This window comes from Micromesistius poutassou (genome assembly GCF_964030765.1).
Source record: "Micromesistius poutassou genome assembly, chromosome: 17".
In the NCBI taxonomy this organism is placed as follows: Eukaryota; Metazoa; Chordata; class Actinopteri; order Gadiformes; family Gadidae; genus Micromesistius; species Micromesistius poutassou.
The window spans coordinates 3,260,736-3,282,869 of record NC_140287.1 but is presented as its reverse complement, the minus strand read 5'-3'; the positions used below and the strand labels follow the sequence as shown (position 1 = coordinate 3,282,869).

General features: G+C 46.2%; 1 protein-coding gene across 1 annotated transcript; it reads right to left on the bottom strand.

The window, feature by feature from the left end:
* Positions 1 to 804: 804 nt before the first annotated feature.
* ttc7b (tetratricopeptide repeat domain 7B) lies at positions 805 to 20,549 on the bottom strand. The gene is made up of 21 exons (XM_084481752.1): positions 20,407 to 20,549; positions 18,988 to 19,142; positions 18,606 to 18,681; positions 18,426 to 18,518; positions 17,548 to 17,714; positions 17,165 to 17,286; positions 15,731 to 15,809; positions 14,960 to 15,138; positions 14,786 to 14,849; positions 14,208 to 14,345; positions 13,837 to 14,025; positions 13,067 to 13,184; positions 12,851 to 12,908; positions 12,585 to 12,657; positions 12,292 to 12,452; positions 8,611 to 8,727; positions 8,145 to 8,242; positions 4,313 to 4,453; positions 2,936 to 3,138; positions 2,552 to 2,625; positions 805 to 1,919 (listed from the first exon to the last, which is right to left on the bottom strand). The coding sequence occupies exons 1-21, from the start codon at positions 20,525 to 20,527 to the stop codon at positions 1,772 to 1,774; spliced, it is 2,574 nt and encodes an 857-aa protein (XP_084337878.1). The 5' UTR covers positions 20,528 to 20,549; the 3' UTR covers positions 805 to 1,771.
* Positions 20,550 to 22,134: the final 1,585 nt, after the last annotated feature.

Sequence of the window (22,134 nt, the reverse complement as noted above, 5' to 3'; positions counted from 1 at the left end):
AAGGAAAGGGACAACTTTGTCTGCCAGTGCTTTAATTACAACTTACCAGGAATGTCCATGTGCCCAGCCACCCTCCCCACACAAACACAAATGGGCGGTTTATGTATTTACAAATGTGACCTTCCAGAGTTATTCACAGAGTCTAAATCGTGATGTCTGAAGTTAAACTCAAACATGTACAAATACCAAGATGTGTGTGAACACGTATCGAGATTCCACACGGTTCATTTGGGCGGTGAACGAGGTTGTTGAGAGGCCCAGTAGAAGCCTGGGGGTGTTGAGGTCACTGAGCGCTGGGGAGGTCCAGACTGGTTACTGATACCACTAGTCTCGACCCCCGTGTGTGTGTGTGTGTGTGTGTGTGTGTGAGAGAGAACGGACAAAGGGACACAGGGATTCCTGACACTGAGGCACAATGAACGTCAACCTGTGTGACCGGTTTAATCCTCTGATGACATGAGGCCCCGGGTCGACTCATCACCTGCACACCACTGAGTGACTGGCCGAACGCACACAGAGCGCCACAAACAGTTTGAGAATGTAAAAACATGTCATTTCAAAATGTATCATTTATCACAGGCAATCACAATAATAATCTCCCGCATCTCCAATTTCAGACACACACCATCGTGGCACTGGCCACAGTAACCACCCCCCACCCCCTGGTAACAGCCTGGGTAACGTAATTCTCAGGAAAAATAGAAATATTGACTTTAAAATGGAGGAATAATCATAATACTACAGAACAATAAAATGTACATCGACAACAAAAAAACTAAAATAATTGAGACATTGAAGAAAAAGTAAATAGAAAAAGAAAATATTTATTTGGCTGGAACATACAGAGCACTGAAGCAGACGGTCACTATAGGTGCATTTATACACACAGGAACAGGAAACACACGTCCTGATTGAATTTCATTTATACATCTTGGTTTACATAAAGCGCAATGGATGGCAATGGAAAATATAGTACTGGCGTTAATAGCTCTAGCATATCTCTACGAGATACTTAGCAGGTAGCCTGTGTAGACTCAGCAGGTCTTTTTTGGCATTCACATAAATGTGCACATATCTCATGTCCCCCTGTGGTCAACGGAGAACACTACAGGTTGACTCTCTGAACTGGCTCGGCTACAGCAACATGTTTCTGTGTGTGCATGTACCTCACACATGTATGTGTGCAGAACACACGCGTGTGAGAGGGTGAAACATGTGTTAAGGGCATAGGTTTTTCTATGCATATTCTAGAACATCGAAAACACAAGACTAGGTCGTAGGACAGCAGTGTTTAACTTAACAACGGTATTAACAACTTAACAACTTATTGACAACGGTAACAGCGGTATTAGGACATACAAATATACACAGGCAAAATGTCAACACGCATCCTGTACACACACACGGATGTAAATGCACGAACAAGGATGAACACACACACACACAGTCACTAGCATGCAACATGGTCGACGGTGCATTAGGGTGCATCAACACAAACGCCACCAATTGGGGAACGGGAATGGGAATGGGTGACAGTATTGTATATGGCAACCGCACTGGCACATAGATGCTTTAGTCTCGGGGTAAGGGGGGTGGGGGGTTAAGAACACATTGCCGTTGTGTTCCAGCTTCGTGTTTCTGGGTTTCTGAAGATGGCCTGGCAGTCAAGAATGCATTTACGTGTGTGTGTGTGTATATGTGTGTGTGTGTGTGTGTGTGTGTGTGCGTGCGTGCGTGTGTGTATGTGCGTGTGTGTCTCTCTCTCTCTCTCTCATAGTGCCCGGGGTATGATGGTGAAGGGCAGCACGGGGCTGCTGGCCTCCAGCTCCAGGGCGGCCAGGAAGCACTCTGTGGCGGCGGCGGCGTTGCCCTGCGCCTGCAGCACCTCCCCCAGGCTGTTCCACACGTCGTGGGCCGTGCTGCGGGGGGGGGGGGGGGGGGGAGAGGGGAGCAGACCACAGGAGTCAATCAACCGGTCCGTGCTTATGTATGTGTTATCGGCCCGAGGCTAACGCTTCAGGGATGGTCATATATGTGTCAGGGTTTGGCTCTATGCAGGGAATGGGTTAACCCATAGCGACTGTTAGTGCATTGCACTTGGTTCTATGAACATCCTTGCTGCACCGACAGCCGTATATTGTGGTCTCTCTTTCTTCTAACAAATGTACTTGTTGTAAGTCGCTCTGGATAAAAGCGTCTGCTAAATGCCCCAAATGTAAATGTATTTATTTCAAATAAATAAAAAGGTGAAAAGGATTTTGCATTAGCAAGTGCCTGTGGAAAGGCCAACACACACTCAGTTGGTACTGGCTGGGTTTGAAAAGGCCTGTGGTAAATAGAGAGGCAGGGACGGTGATGTGAAAACAATAATTACGCCATAAGAGGACAGATGCGCCTGCCCGGTAACTCTATTTTTGGAATCTTTTCAAAACATTAGCGGATGGTGTAGCGTACTTCAAATAAACAACGGCTCCAAAATGTTACCAGCGCACAATAGTGTGCATTACTGAGGCAACACACACACACACACACACACACACCCCCACCCTACCTGTTGACCTGCACCGCATCTCTCAGCACCTTCTCTGACAGACTGTAGCGCTGGAGCTGCTGTAGAATCAGACCCTGGACGGACACACACACACACACACACACACACACACACACACACACACACACACACACACACACACACACACACACACACACACACACACACACACACACACACACACACACAGTGAGATTTTCATGTTTTAAACATTTCTTTGGAGGAGGCTGAGACGAAGCTGAGAGAGAAACACACACACCGTGTCTCCGCTATTAAAGTCCTTTGTGGTTTGTGCCACAGACGGAAAAAAACACGCACGCCTGCGTTATGCGTGTATGTGCGTGCGCGCGTGTCACACATGCGTGTGTGCGTGCGCGCTCTCACCAGCCGCTGCATGGTCTTGACGTGCGTGGGGCTGATGGACAGCGCCTCCTCGTACCAGCGCTTGGCCTCGTCCACGTTGCCGCGCAGCTCGGCCACCTGGCCGCGCATGTACAGCACGTTGTGGGAGGTGGGGAAGAGGTTGGACGCCTCCTGTGTGCACGCCGTGGCCTCGGCCGGCTTACCCATGCCCACGTACACCTCGGCTAGGGAGAGAGAGAGAGGGAGAGGGAGAGGGAGAGAGGGAGAGGGAGAGGGAGAGAGAGAGAGAGAGGGGGAGAGAGAGGGAGAGAGAGGGGGAGGGAGAGAGAGAGAGAGAGAGAGAGAGGGAGAGGGAGAGGAGAGAGAGAGAGAGAGAGAGAGAGAGAGAGAGAGAGAGAGAGAGAGAGAGAGAGAGACATGGGGGGGTTCAAGTAAAGGCCGAGATGGGGATGGCTGTGGTGGTGGTGGTGAGGTAATGGGCCACTGTCAGCTCCCCTGCTGCCTGGTGACCCAGAACACCTCTAGGCTACGCCTGGCTGTGGATTTATTTTCCTTTTTTTTGTATTGCAAAAAACTAAATGGGTGAAATACAAAACCCGCGGCAAAACAACTGAAATGACATCACTTATCAGTACATGTGGGCACTAAGCAAAGGTCATTGAAAGTTCTGCTGTGGGCTCAAATTGGCTCCTGGAAGTAAAACCAAACCCAAAGGAAACCCTAATACCAAACCAGATCTGAGAACCCGGAAACCCTGAAACCCTGACACCCTGAAACCCAGCCCATATGAAACCCTTGGCCTAATAACAAACTCGAGGATCAGAAGAAAACCCCAACCCGATACCAAACTACTGCACCTAAAACCAGACTCTGAAACCCAAACACACAAAGAGAAACCGCAGAATTGTACTCATTCATCAGTATCATCTAGGTGTGTGCGCTGACCACAGGGTATTCAAAGTCAGTTTTTTGGCCTGACACCTACTGGTAGTCATTCATCAGAAACCTTATCCAGAGCGGAGACTGTCCAACTCGTCTTTAAGCAGACAAAGTAGTCGTCGACCGTGTCTTTGGGATTGGTAGTGTTGATTCAACTTTACATTTGGGGCATTTAGCAGACGCTTTTATCCAAAGCGACTTACAATAAGTACATTGGACAGAAGAAGGTGAAACAATATATCGCTGTCGGTACATTAAAGAATACAATCCCTGAATAAAACAAAGATAGGATAAGATGCTACACAACTAAGGAACATAACTAAGTACGACACACAATAAGTGCGTACTTTACGTGCCACAACACACGATAAGCGGGAGGGGTGGGAGGGGGGTGGCTGTGCAGAGTCGAGGTGAGCACTGAACACTGGGTTGAGTTCCACAATAAAAGCGTGCGGGCACCTGCGTGCAGCCAGATCTGGGCCAGGGTCATCCAGGGGTGGAGGGGCCCCTGCTTGGGGGCGCTGCTCTGCAGGGACGAGGCCACCTCGGACAGGGCCTGCTCCACGCGGCTCGCCGCGATGGACGTAGCGTGGACCGAACCTGGGGACACAAAACTCAATGTATTAAGCTGATGAGCACTGGGCCCTGAGGTCCACAACAATACAAACAAAAACACACACACACACACACACACACAAGGTTATTTCACACCAGAGGATAACGCGTTTGTTAGACAAAAGGACACCACTCTACATGCGGAACACTGTGCATGGGTCTAACCACTGGAGTCGTGATGAAAAGGGGATCGGCCCTCTGGGTTTGTGTTGAGAGCCACTATGCCTCTATTGGGATCTCCTCGAGGTTTGAAGGGTAAAGCAGAATGTGTGTGTGTGCCTTTGAGAGGAAGGACAATGGGAGGGTTGTGTGACACACACACACACACACACACACACACACACACACACACACACACACACACACACACACACACACACACACACACACACACACACACACACACACACACACACACACACACACACACACACACGTTCTCTTCTGTTGGATTAGCGCGTAAACAATGAAAAGCTGCGCAGCTTGCGCAACACTTGGTGTAGTAGCGTAGCGGGCTTATGACTCACTAAGCCAGGGCACAGGAGCCACTGCTCAGCTGGTCCCTCTGCCAGATGAACTCCCTGCCAGGTATCTTAAAGAGCCAGCCAGGCTACTCACTCCTGAGGGAGGGCTGTCTCGGAGGCGGTACCGCCATGAGGCTGGTTTTAACTGAACCCATGTCTCATGTTGCCACACAAATGAATCGTGTATCTCTGCTTGACAGTTTGATATGACATGGATTATAAAGAAGACTGCTGTCCTGAAGTACTGCCAATGATATGGATGTAGAGAATGACTTCATGTCTTTTAATTTAGGTGTGTGTAGGTCTTATAAGGCATGGCAGCTAAACAAATAGACGTTTGTCTTTTGGTAATGGTATTGTTTGACATGAAGTTGCATAAAATGGAGGCATCGTTATAGGAATCAGGAGGGAGTCTAAAATATTGGGTCAAATGTTTGACTGACAGCACTTAATGTGCTCCTTTAAAATTAAAGTTAGTAAATTGGATACCATTACACCTGCCACACACACACACACACACACACACACACACACACACACACACACACACACACACACACACACACACACACACACACACACACACAGGTTTGCAGATTCAAAGGATAGATGGACTAAAGGCCCCGATAAACTCAACATACAAATTTCCAATGCTCAGATTTCGACGGGGTACAATCCAGTCGGTTGTTTGTTTAATGACGCAAGAATTGTCCTACAATCTCCATGTCCTTAGTGTCCCTTCTTGAGCGACCCTACTAACGTGCAGAATCCTTAACAATATCAGCAAGTCTTGATTCGAACTTCGAAATAAAGGGGACACAATATTTTACGGATACCCAATATTGAAAGATACTTCACCTGGTATTGTTGACCAATTGCAAGCAGCGCTGTATTACGGAAGGCATGTCATAAAAGTTTGAATATTGTGTGACTGTTCACCCTGCGAAGATAGCAGCCCTATGCAATGCTTCTGACGTCGCGTTTCTGCCAGTGAAGTGGTGTGTTTGGTGCGCTGTGTACTGTGAACACATCATTTTTCTGATTTATTTTAAGCAAATCGGGGCCTTGAGAGCCAGATGGACAGCAGCACAGACAGAGGAATAGATAGGGAGACACTAACTTAAAACACGGATAGATAGGGAGACACTAACTTAAAACACGGATAGATAGGGAGACACTAACTTAAAACACGGATAGATAGGGAGATGTTAGGGGACTCCTTACCAACATAAAACATAGACAGACAGATGAACAGATAAGAGAGATGTTAGAGGACTACTTACAAACATAAAACATGGAGGGAAAACCCAGAGCACTACTGTCCTGAAAGCCGCCTTCGGAAAGAAAATTGATTGAAAAACAAACAAAACCCAAAACAAAATCAAAAGCATGATCGTTAATGAATGACAAGACAAAGAAAAGAAAGACACAGTGGAATGAAAGCACCAGCAGCCAACGCGTCAGTGGGTGAACGCACAACCCCTTGCGAACACCGGGTACTCACAACGTTGTGCGTTTGTTCCTATGCGTGATTATGTTTCATGTGTATGTGTGTTGGTCACGAGATACCGAAAAAGGACCATTGGCAACTCCGTTCAACCTCTGAATAAAGAAATATAATGTGAATACATAAAAGTGATGTAATGCCCAGGGTGTGTTACTCAGGGGTGGTCTGCAGTATCGGGGGGGGGGGAGGGGGGGGTCTGCAGTGTGCGAGGCTAAACTGATGACCTGAGCATTTCTGCATGTCTCCATTGCAACAGAGCCCAGCTGTCCTCAGCCGCGCCGTGCTAGTGGAGCGCCAAGCATAGCGGTTCTTGATTAATGTGGTTAATATTTCATCACCTCCACACGCTCAATCAGCCTGATCGAGCGTGTGTGCGTGCGTGCGTGCGTGCGGATTGAGTACACACACAAACACAATCTCTGCCCATGTAATAATGACTGCTTCTGAAAAATCATTGTATACATTGAACTATACGGTCAATTAAAAAGGTGCAGTAGGTAAGATTTAAGACCTCATCAGGCAGAGTGTCATTGGTTAGAAATGCCCTAGCCATCTGTCAGCTATTAATGAGTGAAATGCTCTGAGAACATTTGTGCAGGTTGACTGTGCAACTGCCTCGGTATTCGATAATTTAGAATGCAGATCGATCATGGTGCATTTCTGATCGATCACGTCATCTCTTCCCTAATTGGTTCGGGGAATCCATCTTGCCTATGAGTGGATGCGACACTTCTGAAAGACAGAGGAACTGACTTTATAAATCTCTTCTGCATTCTCTCTTTACTCTCTCAAATCTTACCCACCGCGCCTTTAAAGCATCTATACTCAAATGATTAAAACTTGAAAGTTGTGGCGCTTATCGCACACGCACACGGACACACACACACACACACACACATATGTGCACGTGCACTTGGCCCACGCCACACCATGCTACTGGAGCACGGCAGCCTAACGTGGGAGGTGGATTACTATTGGTGGAGGGCTTTGGCCGGGCGGCGTGGTCGCAAAAGGCGGGACCTCGGACCTTGGAGGAGGGGGGCGGGGCGAAGCGGCAGGGAGGAAGGGGAGGAAGGGGAGGAAGGGGGGGCGGGAAGGGGGGCTGCCTGGTGGCCGGGAGGGGAGGCGGGACGTTGGCGAAGAAGGCGGGAGACGTGGGGGAGGCGGGGGAGCAGAGAGGAGAGGAGAAGGGGGAGTAGAGAGGAGAGGGGAAGGGGGAGGAGAAGGGGGAGGAGAAGGGGGAGGAGAAGGGGGAGGAGAAGGGGGAGGAGGGGGAGGGGTAGCCGGGCTCAGAGCTGGACTGAGAGGACGAGGAACCTGAGGCTTCCAAGGAATACACACACAGAAACACACACAAAAGAGAGGATGAATGACCAGAGGAGGAGAGGGAGAAGAACGGCGTACAATTCACTTACAGCCCGACGCGGGCGGGGCTCTGAGTCGGGGAAAATGGCAATGCCACACATCATGAACACGTTACTCATAACATCTTTGATGAGGAGGTTCAGCAAGGAACGAGGAATACCCAACTGGAGGAGGAAGTGTCAGGACCACAGGGAGTGTGTGTGTGTGTGTGTGTGTGTGTGTGTGTGTGTGTGTGTGTGTGTGTGTGTGTGTGTGTGTGCGTTTGTGTGCGTGTGCGTACCGGTGTCTGGGTCGCTGAAGTCAGGCAGAGTCATGGCGTTGAGCTGTCGTCGGTCTGCTATGGCTCTGTCCAACAGACTGCTGCCACGCCCCGAGTCACTATGACAACCGACAGGCACGGTGAGTGACGCACGCAACCCACACCCACAAACAGACGGACATGCAAGCAAAACATTAATTATAGGGCCCATGTTTCACCACCTATTTTGCCCAGCCCTGTGACACAAGTGGGCGTGTCCACCTAGATATACGCTGGATTGACCAGTCTACCAGCCTACCCGGCTTATCTTACCAATCGGCTTGTAATGTCTAATCAGAGTGACCCCTGGTGGTAGGATGGGACCCCTTTAAAATGTACATGCAGTAAGTTTGCAACATATAGATGAAATAAAACGTGAGGATGTACCTCTATTACACACACTATGTCTGTGTGTGTGTCTGTGTCTGTGTGTCTGTGTGTGTTAGACCTGGGGTTGGTGAGGTTGTAGAAGCTCTTCCAGATCTCCAGCATGTGTTTACAAGAGAGGAGTGCCTCCTCTGGTCCTCTACAAAGAGTCTCCAGCTTCACCTTGGTGTACAGCAGGCTGACACACGCATGCACACGCACACGCACACGCACACGCACACACACACACACACACACACACACGTTTTCAATTAGCCTTCAGAACTGTATTGATGCATGATAATGCAATAATTGTAATGTAAATATTGTAATGTTAAGTTCAAAGCTAACTGTTTGTGTGTGCATGTGTGTCTGTATGTCTGTCTGTGTGCGTGTGGTTATAATTTCTGTATGTGCATGTGTGCGTTGTCCTGTATGTCTGTGTGTGTGTGCGTCTGGTTCTGTTTGTTGTGTGTGTGTGGTTCTGTATGTCTGTGTGTGTGTGTGGTTCTGTATGTCTGTGTGTGTGTGTGTTGTCCTGTATGTCTGTGTGCGTCTGGTTCTGTATGTTTGTGTGTGTGTGTGTGTGTGTGTTGTCCTGTATGTCTGTGTGCGTGTGCGGTTCTGTATGTTTGTGTGTGTGGTGTGTTGTCCTGTATGTCTGTGTGCGTGTGTGTGCATGGTTCTGTATGTCTATGTGTGTGTGTGGTGTGTTGTCCTGTATATCTGTGTGCGTGTGTGTGCAGTTCTGTATGTCTATGTGTGTGTGTGTGTGTGTGTGGTTCTGTATGTCTGTGTGTGTGTGTGTGGTTCTGTATGTCTGTGTGCATGTGTGTGTGGTTCTGTATGTGCGTGTGTGTGTGGCATGGTATCTACACATTTTTAAAGTACAAATTTAATGACTTTCAAGACCTTTTCAAGACCTCTAAAAGGAAAATTTAATACCAATACCGCTGCAAAAAAATCGAGACTATACACTATATACTCCGTTCATTATGAGTTTTATTCAGTTTGAGTAACGAATAGTAACGACCATGGGCGTCACCATAATATAATTGGGGGGGGACACGTCCCCCCCACCCTTGAAAAAAAGTTGTTTCGACCCCCCCACATTTGCCATCAAAAATACTAGTGCATGACTGGTCTACTAGTCCAGCGTTCTTTCCATCGCTTCACAATCAAATCCGTTCCACTTTATCAGTAGGGGGAATACCCATATAAATAGAAATCCACTCCGAAGCCGACCGAAGCAAGCCTATGTTGAGAGTCGGATCAACGACAGCGACACGAGATGGACATAAGGACTTTTTTTTCGAGGAAGAGGAAAGTAAGCCAGAGTTGCCCAAGTTTTCCATTGAATGGCCAAACAGCTAAATTACGTTCTTCCATGGCCAAACACAGCCAGCTTTTCTGATAAGAATGTTAGCACCCTCATGAGACATTCTCTGGCATTAGCAATATTCAAAGTCACAAATATCAAATATTTGTGCCTAATAGCATACTTTGTTGTATAAAAAACCTAGCCTATATATCATCAAGGTATATGAATTTTTAATACATTTCATAATGTAAATATGAGCATTAAAGCTCAATAGCTTCCAGGTCATGTGACCTATTGGCTCAAAATGAGTGTAGGACAGTAGATCTACACTGCTGTATGAGACACACCTCTTTTTATAGCATTTTACTTCCCCTTATATTTTTTATGAATTATTAGTACATTTCATAATGTAAATATGAGCATTCCTTCCAGGTAATGTGACCTATTGGCTCAAAATTAGTGCAGGATCATACTTGTTTTATGAGACACAACTCTTACTTCATTTTTTTTAAATCAAATGTTAACACTTCATATTTTTTAAATAAACGTTTAATACATTTAATACCCACGTTTTATTTTGAAAACCGGAAGTTTCCACACGCTGCAGTAAACTAGCGCTGCAAAGTATTTGCCATAAAGTCAGCAATAAGGGCGCACTGGAAAATTTTGGAGCGGCTGGCTTGACCACGCGAAAACGAGGGACGGCTAGCTGGACCGCAGTGTTTGTTTAGATCCCGCTAGTTGGATACATTGCATTCTTTCGTAGTGGCGACTTCTCGACTGCAAGGAAAGCTCGGCTTCACCTACAATTTCGAAAATTAAATGGTCAGATATATACTGTTGTGTTAACATTTCATTGATTAAAAATGCGTTAGAACACGTCCATCTCGAAGACGAGTCCGTTCAGAATCAGCTGCTTATCGCAGGTCGACTGACTCGATTTCCTTCTCACACTTACGTGTTTAATTTGCGTGTTTAGACAGATAGGCGCGCACACACACGCGCACCAAGCATCACCCGCATTCATTCATTCTATTAAATACTCACTCGCGGTAAAACTGTTTTCTCACGATCAAATACTCTTCAATCCTAAAAGTAATGGGCTTGTACACGATGTCTGGGTCAAGAACATATGTGTTTGCCGTACGGTGTTTGCAGATGCATTGATTTAAAAGTACAACTTACCGCTGTATCAGCTGTTCTTTCCCAAATCATTTAACCAATCATTTACCCTAAAACTAGATTTTGTTTTGGAAGCCTGGAATATACTTTGCTCGAATGTATTATTGTTATTATTATTATTTAAACGCATGGCATAGCCTACTATACTTCATTCATGTTCATTCATGCAGGGAAAAAAAAGTTTCCACAATCCACACGCTATTTCTATGCAGTTTCACACGTATGAATAATCTTTGACATCATAATATTTAACATGCAAGTGTAGTGGTGCCTGGTTGCTGCGGAGGAAAATCAGCTTTGCGCCAGGTGCAAACTAGCAACGACACATGCGTCGGTGTAGAAAGTCAATTGCGCCGGGCGCAAGATAGGGCCCTTCTTCTGTTTGGCGCACATGGCTAATTTGCATACGCGCACAGGACTGTCGGAATGGGAACACGTCGGACTGGCAGCATTACGGGGGCGCGATTACGGGCTGGCGGAGTTACATTTAAAAATCGCGTTCAAGTAAAAATAAATAAGAAAAACGTAATCAATTTGTGGCGCTCGTTGTTCAATCTGTGGCGCACCGCCACACATTGGCCTATGTGTGGAAAACACTGCACGGCCATCACACATGTGCTCATTCGGAGCATTGTAAATCATTTATTGTTTCATTGTTGTAGCCAGTTCATTTATGTAATAAATTAACAATGCGATCGGGATTTTTGACGTGGGGGGGGGGGAGCGATCAGGATTGTTATTGTTGTTGGATGTGTGGCGTGTGTGTAAGCAGGCAAAAGCGTGTGTCACACGGTGAACCCGTGAGAGTCACGGTGAACCCAGCTCTGCTTCAACTTTATATATAAAAAAAAACGTTCATACTCCGCGTACCACTAGAGAACGCTCCACCGTTTGAGAACCACTGTTCTAGCGTATCGGTTTGACCAACCGGACATTGTAGGTTGTAAAATGAAACGTAAAACTGAACAAATATACAAGATACAAAAATAGAAATGAAACAAAATACACCCGCTCATTAATTCTCCCCCCGATTAAATTTAATGCCGCCCACCCAATAATTCCAGACTTTTTAAGACATTTAAGGCCTTGAATATGGAAACTTAAATTCAATGACTTTTAATACTTTTCAAGATCCGCGGCAACCCTGGTGTGTGGTTCTGTATGTCTATGTGTGTGTGGTTCTGTATGTGTGTGTGTGGTTCTGTATGTCTGTGTACGTGTGTGTGTGTGTGGTTCTGTGTGTGTGTGCGCGGGCCTCACTTGAAGTTCTCGGGGTACTCTGAGAGGGCCATCTCGATGATGTTCAGGGCGTCGTGGTAGTGCTTCTGGGCGGACAGCAGCAGGGCCAGCAGGTGGAGGGAGTGGACGTCATCCCCCTGCAGCTGCAGGGCCTGCCTCACGTAGCCCAGCGCCTCAGGGATCTACACACACACGCACACACACACACACACACACGTTCTTATAGGGGCAGTTCATCCGCTCTGATTTTTTAATGCAAAGCGAGGGTGCATGCACAGTTGAATGCCGTTTCTTCCGACTTTAGACGCTATTACCTGTCTGGAGACGGCCAGCTGCAGCGCCAGGTAGAAGGACGCCAGGTGATCAGTGGGAGATAGACTCTGGGCTCTGGAAACACATCCATCCATCCAGACAGACAGACAGACACAGCAACAGTCGGGCAGGAAGATAATAGTAAACGTATGGATGTCTTTACCAAGAAATGCAATAAAAGAATGTGATCCAAAAGGGCTGATCCGGTGACCGGTTAGACTTGGCGTGTTCATTAACAAACAACCACGAGGAGTAGGAGACAACAAACCTCTGGAACGCCCCCAGTGCTTTTCTCTGGTATTCCTCCTGCGTGCCTCGCAGCGATGCTGGAGAGAGTGACAGAGAGAGAGAGTGACAGAGAGAGAGAGTGACAGAGAGAGAGAGTGACAGAGAGACAGAACGACATCCAAAAGGAAAATTAGAACTGGCTTCTAAAGCGAGGACATGCAGAGCGCGGTGGACGGTGATCTGAAGGCAGCCTCACCGTCGGTGGCTTTGAGGCTGTACACCAGGCCGGCGGCCAGGTAGCCCTTGGCCCTGAACTCTGCAGCCTTCTCCCCCATGTCCACCACCATCTTGGCGAAGCACTCCCCTTCATCCAGCTGCAACGGGCTCAAACCGGAAGAGAGGGGACGAGACGAGACGAGAGGCAGCGATGAATGGAGAGAGAGAGAGAGGGTAAAAGGGGGAGTGGCATTCGTTTGTAAAGATCAACAGAGAGTTGATCAAGGGAGGGGGTAGCGCAGGAGGTAGAGTGGGCCCGGCTCCTCCTAGCAGTGTTGAGGCGTCCCTAAACGAGGCACCTAACCCTGTGTGGTTGCCACCGCTGTCGCTGTGTGAATGGTTGTAAGTTGTATTGGACAAAAGCGCAGGCTAAACGCCCTAGTATAAATATACTAACTAACTTAAAACATCTCATCGTCAAACCTTATCAATCGTAAGTCCTCCTCAGACCTTGTATATCGTAGGGGTGGACACATGAATCCTGTGCTGCGTATTGCATTGCCAAATTCCTGCCGATACACCGCCGTAGCATCTTGTATCCGCACAGTGACCCGAGACCGGATAGTCTTAGTTCACACCAAGCACCGGGACCCATCCTCAGCGACCCATCAAGCGCGCTGGAAGTGTTCACACGTCTTATTTTTAGCTGTGAATCTGTGATCCTCATCCCCCCGGGGGGGCCGTTCTAATGCCAGCGGTGAACAGGAGCAGTTAGTGGGGGGGGGGGCGGCCAGGCTTAGCGTCCCTCACCCAGTGCAGGGGTCCGATGCACAGCTTGACGGCCAGCAGCGGGATGACGGGGTCTTCGGGTTTCAGGCGGATGCATTCCTTCAGGACCTTGACGGCCCGCGCCGACTTGCCGGCCGCCATCAGCGACAGCGCCAGCTGGTACCACAGGTGGAACTCCTCGAAGGCAAACTTCATGGCTCGCTCGAGGCACTGCCGTCGCGCAGAATGAGACGTATGAGAATGATCGTCATCATTGATTGACAACGATTGTGAACAGGCACACAGACAGTTTACAGCGATGGTTACAGCGATGTCAGGTTACAGCGATGTGTGTTCGTGTGTATTCCTGTGTGTGCGTGTGTGTGTGTGTGTGTGCGTGTGTGTGTGCCTACCTCGGACAGCATCTCGTACTGGCCCCTCCTCCCCAGGGCTATGGTCAGCAGGTCGTACACCACGGACGCAGACTGGAGGCTGATGATGCGGTCGTTGTTGTGCTCGGGGATCCTGCTCAGCACTGCGTCTCGGTTGGCCTGGGGGAGTGTGGGAGTGTTGTACGGGGTCTTTATGGTACACCTGGCCCGGTGTGTGACAACAAACCACCCACCGCTGATCCACTTATTTGTTTGTCATGCACCCTGTGCTACATGCGTGATGAAATCGACTTCGATGTTGAGATGGAGATGGTGGGTTTATCACCGTCTTCAGAGTCCACTTTTATTTTAAAGCTGCAGGCAGCAGTTTTTGCTCGACCACTGTGTTTTGAATAAATCCTGTTTTATTAGTGTGAGTCTCACGGTTCTCACACATTCGGGGTCCAATCGCAATGGCCAGCAGTCGCACAGATGCGTCAGAAGCGTGAGACTCTATAAAAAGACTATTTCATCCCAAAAAAGTGGGGCAAGCTAAAAATTCAGAGTGCAGCTTTAAAAGACGATCTTGTCTAGGGTGGGCGGGGGTGCTCCCGTCTTACCATGGACTCGCTGATCAGGAGCAGCAGCAAGGCCTCCTCAGTGTTCTCCTGAGGACAAAAGAGACTGAGAGAGGGCGAGAAGGATTAGGAGAAAAGGTAAGGATATCTTCTAAAAAAAATTTGTATGACATTGAACTTGACTGTTATGGTTTGATTGACGTTCCCCATCCATACTTCTCTCCAGAGTAGAGTCTCGGGCGGCGGCTGAGGCTGTAGGTCTTGTGGCTGTGGGTGTGTCCTTGTTGTGATGGGTCATCCAATGGGGACACAATGGGCGGGTCTTCCATCGGAGACCAGTAGCTCTGTTCACACATCCCCCTCAGCAGGATCTCTGCTAGCTGCCTGGCGATGGTCTTAAGCAGGAAACACACACAATCATTTTAAATCATTTTTAAAAATTGCTGAAAACTTTTTAAAATCTTTTCTTCAGCCCAATCAGTACTATACTTACTATATACTAATACTTCATTCAATAACATGACTTGTTATGTCACACCTATTTCTCTGTGAAACTAGGAGGTCAGATCAGGGAAACTTTTGCCAATGATATACAACCTTTTACAGCACCACAACACAGAAATGGTAAAGCAGCATTGCCATTTGGCTTGGTGTATTATAATGTAGGAATGCCACATCAAAAATAAAACTCTACCTAATGAAACACGTCATAATCGGTAGATTGGATTTCCTGCTGTCCTTGCATAGCTTGTACCTGCTCTTTTTCAATCATACCACTTTAAAATGGCAAAAAAAAGACACCTAGGATCAACCCACCAAATGCTGCCTTTAAAACAAGTTGTAAATGTTACTCTGCAATCAAACTATATATATGATATTTGCCCAAATATTAAAAAAAAGTTTGTAAAAGTTCATTCATCTATGAAGGATAGAAAAATATGACCAGATTCAAGTCATACTATCGCAAAAATACACGTGCTCCCTCACCATGCGTAGGTTCTGGGTGGTCCGGGTCTCCACGGCCCGTAGAATCTCCCTGAATCGGCCGACTCCCCGCGTTAAGTTTCTATGAAGACCCCAAGAAGTAGATTGCATTTAACAAGTAACACAAACAAATTGAAAAGACCACAAACAAATAAATATGCACACAAATAAACGTTTCATTGCCTTGGTTTTCAGCTATATAGGACGGTGTTACTATTTGTAAGGGATGCTACTCTGAATGGACTTCCCTAAATACGCCATGTAGGTCATAAACAACCAAATACACTCTTTGAGTGTTGCAGCCTCACAAAAAGGGTCACTACAGGGCTGCTCGTGGAAGGTCTACAGTGGACACGTCTACAAGTCACACACAGTCTACAAACCAGGCAGGGTGGAGCTACTCCGCTTGGAGCTGGCTTAGGTTAAGCTCAAGCGTTGCCTCAGGATTCAGCCGTGCAACTGAAAGGGATGGGGAGGAGGGGGAGGATGATGATGATGTTGTGGGGAGGGGAGGGGAGGGGAGGGGAAGGGTGGGGGGGGGGGGCACCGCTCCACTACGCCTAGTGTCTACGGTCCCAGCCTGAGAGTCTATGTCCCCCTTTGGTACCTACTTTCGATCTTTACACGTGCGGTACCTTGTGGAGTGGGTTTAGTGACCAGGGGAAGAAGATACCGGGTTAACATGGAGGAGGCTACCAAACTAAAGTCTAGACAGGTACAACGTCTGATGGATTGTGCTCTTTGAATGGTCATTTCCACTGCCAGTGTTTCACCTGTAATTGTACAGAATGAGACAATCGAATACACAGGCTAAATCTCAACGAGAACTCGTTTGGTAGAGCTTTAATTGGTGGGAAAAAAAAGTCTGCTACAGTTTCCACCTATGTACACATATGGAAAGTCAGATAAATTGATTTACAGATTTAACTGACTAAATCTGCACATATTTCAAGTCTGTTGGACCTGCTTTATAACAACCACACTAGATCTCCATTGGTTTATTTTACCCACTTTTTACTGTTGTAGAGCTGGTCAGATACACTTCTAAGCAGCGTTTTGAATCCATTGGGAACATTGAAACGTTAGACGTCTACGGTTTGATTGCATTTTTGCACATCGCTGTAATCCAGAGCGTGAACATATGTTCAATATCAAATATCATTCCAACAAAAAACACTTTCAAAACGACTTAAAAGTTGGGTGTTTTGTAAGGAATCAAGTGTGCAACTCACTCTCCTCTACTTACAAAAACAGGTAAAATACTGTGAAATGAAAACGGGTAAGGTGGACTCTCAAATACACAACGGTGAAAAGAGTAGCCGGGCATTTCTGTATGCATGTCTGAAGGCTCTCCGGCCGTCACCTCTCCTACACTGCATCAGACAGGGACCCAGGGACCCAGACACAAAGCCCCCGTCTCTCTCTCCTTTCGCTCACCCGTTTTTAAAGTGGATGACGTGGGCCCTCTGCAGGCCTGTCTCCAGGAAGTAGCCCAGCTCCTGGTCGTGAGCCGCGGGCCCCGGCTTGGGGCTGCGGTTCTGCATCCCCGCTGACAGCGCCTGGGGACACAAGGTGAAGACACGTACAACATCAACTACAAAATCACTTCTGCAAGGCATATGCACACAATATCCTGCTCACAGAACCCTGAGCCACATGGGCCCAGCCTGATGGTGAGTTGTGACAACATGATGGCCAAGACACACACACACACACACACACACACACACACACACACACACACACACACACACACACACACACACACACACACACACACACACACACACACACACACACACACACACACACACACACACCTTCTCGACCTCCTGCAGATAGAGCAGTGCGATGTCTCCTGACTTCTCGTAGCAGGTGATGATTTCCTGGTCCCGCTCACTTGCCCTCCTATTGGACAACGCCGGTGACCCCGTGTTGTTATTGGACAGTGACGGAGAGGCTGTGGGGACCTTCTCCAGACACAAACCTGACCCATGTGATCAGATTTAGTACAAGGAAGGAGGGATGGAGAGAGAGAGAGAGAGAGAGAGACAGCTTGTTTCCCGTTTCCATTTCTACAGTCTACGTGTTTTTCTACTGTCTGGAGTCTATTATATATATATACAGTATTGATTTGAAAGGTTTACAGTCACTTTTTTCATCAGTTTACTCAGTTTACCCGCCGAGTTTTATCTTTGCCAATTATGCAGTTAATGATCCCTGCCTCCAGCAACACGATTGGTCGAAAATAATATGATGCAGAAGGAAGAGAAACGCCCTGTTCACCCAGATTTAAGCTTGTCTGTCACCAGACTTCAGGTGTTTATCTAAAATATGAACATTAGTGTGACATCATATACTGTATTTTGTTTCCTCATCCCCTACTCAGCAGTTCTAATGAACAGCTCGAACTTTAGTCTGCCGCATGGGGTTGAATGACATAATTAGGGATCAAAACTAAACTGACAAATTATTACGTATTTAGCGTCAGCGTCAATTATATAAACAATATAATGACATTATGCAAGACAGAGCTGAGTCATCAAAGTTCCAAAGGCTGGCGTTTCTCCCAGTCAAATGGTTTCCTTGGGATTGGTGAGGTTCTTTCAATCCAATCCTTTGGACTAGTGTAAACTCAGATAGGCTACAAGCTTGAGACAAGTCTGTACATGGGTCAAGCTGTATACATGTGCTTTACCTTTAGTAGCGTAGGATTCTGCGATTATGGACAGCCTGTAGACAGGCGCTCCTGCCAGCTGTAGCTCGTCCAAACTCACTCGGCCATAGTGCCCTGTCAACACACCAAATCAGATGTTAACAGAGCTCTGTGTGGACGAAAAGGGGCGACGTTGGACCAATCAAGGAGCGTCCATGTTACCTAAGGCATCTCTGTACTCTCCCTCCACATAGCAGAGTTTAGCCATCAGCAAGCTGGCCTCCTGCAGGTAGTCGGACTACAGTGAGGGGCAGGTGAGAGAGAAGGAAAAGGAGGCACAAAAAAAAGCGTAAACAGCTTTACAATCACATTGTGTTGTTTTAGAAAATCGTTTGGGTAAAGCGAGACAGACACATCCAGAATAAAGGAATCCAAACAGACTCAAAATGTCAGCCCACTAATGCACACAAACTGAAGACTTGCCAAACTCATGACATACCAGACTTTGTTCGAAGTCACCAGCACCAATGCGTTACCAGATGAAGGACACACAAGCAAGCAGCCAAGAAGCCCAGCTTGCTCTCCAGACCTCCTGCATGCTCACCTTGAGGTTCCCTCTGTCCAGGGCCGCTGTCAGGTGTTTCCTGACCTCCACCAGCTTGGGCCGGGGGCCCCGGGGGCTGGCACCTTGCTTAATGGGATTCTCCTTCAGATATGTCTGGAGCTTACATTCTGCCAGAAGTAGCTCGCCCAGGTCATCTGTGACACACAGTCAGCAGTATTTTTTCATTCAATCGTATCATAAACACATTAAACATATAATTGTAATATAGATGTGAAGGACTAATTATGATTTTTTTTTTCTTTTTCCTAGAAGAATTAAAAAATAATATATATTTTCAGGTTTTTCAACCAACCAGATTTCGGTGATGCATTAATATTGTGTAGGCTTCCTAAGATTATCCTGACATTTTTCTTTTCCATATCACCCTAGCCTCAAGCAATAATCCTGTTACTAATGCTGAGCTGTGAGACCCAATGACGCATATGTTACAGATCCAAGCATAATCCTATGAAGTATTTAAATGACTGAATAACAGCAGACGTGTTCAGGTAAAGACAGAGGGCTGTATTGTCTACTTTCAAAAATGAGAACTTTCAATATAATGACACTCAAAAATGAGTGTCATTATATTGAAGTATTTGTATTGTACTGACTCTTCTCTTATTGTATTGTGGGGTGCTGGTGGCAAGATCAGGAGGACCAAATAGACAACAGTGATGAACAAGTCTGAGGGCATTATATAATAATAATAATAATAATAATAATAATAATAATAATAATAAAATTAAGTATTTTCACTAGTCCCACAGAACTGACAGTACATAAATATATAAATACTGTCAGCTTACAGAGCTTGCCTATACAAGCTTCTTGCAATCAACGCAATCAATTTGAACCAGTGCAAGTATGAAGGCTGTTTTATCCTCAAGTTCATTCAACTCCTTGTGTATACAGGTAAGAAAGAAATTAAGAGTAAAAAAAAACGACCCAACCAAAACTCGTTTGCAACTGGCAATAGCATATGTTTAAACAACTCACAGACAAACAACAACTCCATTTGTTTACCCGCAAATCTAGCTTCCTGTGTCACCAACCTGCCACCGGTTTGACAGCTAGCATGGGAGTTAGCTGTCCCTCTTTTCGGATGAACAACGCTCCTCAAAAGTTGTCGTACCTTGAATTAATTTCAATTAGATAGGTGTCCCGTTAGACGGGTCGTCTGATTGCAGTTTGTGATTAAGAAAACCTTCTATTATGGTTGACCAGGGCTGTTGTCAAATCGTTTTCATCATCAGAATGAACCGTGTTGCTAGCTATCCGTCGGTCGGCCTTACCGCGAGATGAACCCCTAAGACGCATGACGCGGATAGGAAAGACCGAGGATGATGACAACCTCGAAGGCCGCAGACGGAATCTATGATCAGAAAACGGGTAATATCATGTTTTTCAATGGCTTACCGTTGGATATTAATTTGGCCGACAGCTGTCGAACTAACTCCGGTATTTTGTCCCACTGACACTCTGAGCGGCATCTTTCTATCTCCGTCTCTAGCCGAGAGCCAGACTTCCGTGCTGTCATTTTTCCGAGCGGTTGATGGGAGTGCGGGCTGGAACACAGCGGTCTGCCAGTGCCAGAGGGGCTGGACGGCGGGCGCAGGGAAGCGTTCAGCGGGGAAATAGCAGATCCTAGTGGACAAAAAGAAGTACTGCTATTGGGCCACTTTAAAATTTAGAATTTATACAGTTTGTTTTGTTTGCCCTGTTGTTCTGTTTGTCTTTACTTAAGCATTTACTTTAGCGTCCATTTTTGTTTGCATTACCTTAGGTTACCTTAGGTTCTCTTGTGATCGCTGGCTCTAGTTGCCACTATGATCAGATCTACATATTACTGGGTGTTTGCTGGTAGGCTACTTATGTTTTGGGAGTTTCTATGTCGCTCTTATAGTTGTACGAAGATGCTGGATTTTTCCAGCATCTATCCAGTCTGTTCTTGAAGCAATTGACACTTGGAGCGTTCACCATTTCTGATGGTAGGTTGTTCCATATGTTGATCACTCTCAGGCTGAATAAGTTTTTCCTTAGTTGAGTTTTGGGTCTTTGGGTTGTTAGTTTGTTATGGTGTACTGTATTATTAGTAATGATATAACAAGCCTTGTGTGTCTCAACAACTTCTGACACTCACAGACATTTATAGTTGTACGTTGTTTTCAGCCACATATTATTATTGTTATTTTTTTTTTTGGTACTCCAGGGGTTCCCAACTTTTTTGTTCCAATTATATTACTTCATTTTAAGAGGCATCATTTTCAAACAAAGGATGTGGCTGTAAAGATGGTTTATTTGTCATATTCAGAACAATTAAAGCAACAGAGACTTTAATAAACACAAAAGTAGTGCAAAAACACAGTGCATTTACAGTGCTTAATTTACAGTGGTTTAGTTGCATATTATGAACTAGGTGGCAACAAATGCTAATTGTATGAATTTAATATACCTGTGATCTGTGATGCATATTAGACTACTATTACCGTGAACGTGAATGTGGATTTTCTATTTATGGTAGTTGGACGCCATCTAGTGGACACACAATGGAACGTATAGGCAGCCATTTAGTAGCCTGGTAGAACAAGACCACATTCATGCGAACAACCACTTCTTTAGAAGGGGTGATATTATACCACCTGGTGTGAGTGTGATTGATAAGCCATTACAACGAGGAGCATTTTAACATTCCAACCACACATTGAACCGTAGCACCACCGTGTGGCAAAAGTAGTGTACTGCAATTATTGAGTTGTATATAAATTGTAAAACAACTGCTGCATTATGGTGAGTAAGTAAGTAAGTAAGTAAGCAACCATTCCGTTGCTTACAAATTGTCCCCTTAGAGATGACGACCATGTTCATGTATGGGAAGAGTTCAAAACAATTACAAGAATGAAGCATAAAAAAGCTAATGTGTGGACGTTTACATGATCCTTTGATCGAAATATTGTAACCATAGCTCTGATTTGAATGTAACAAAAGTCAACTGAACGTTCTGTCTGGTAGTTCCATTTCCCATGAGGCCTTCTTTCTCTTCTTCTTTAATGTTTCTTTGAAAAATATTGGAAGATATTACCAATTTGACAAAGAATGCATTTCACATTTCAATATAAGAAGTGCCGTGACTCAATAGTCCATTTT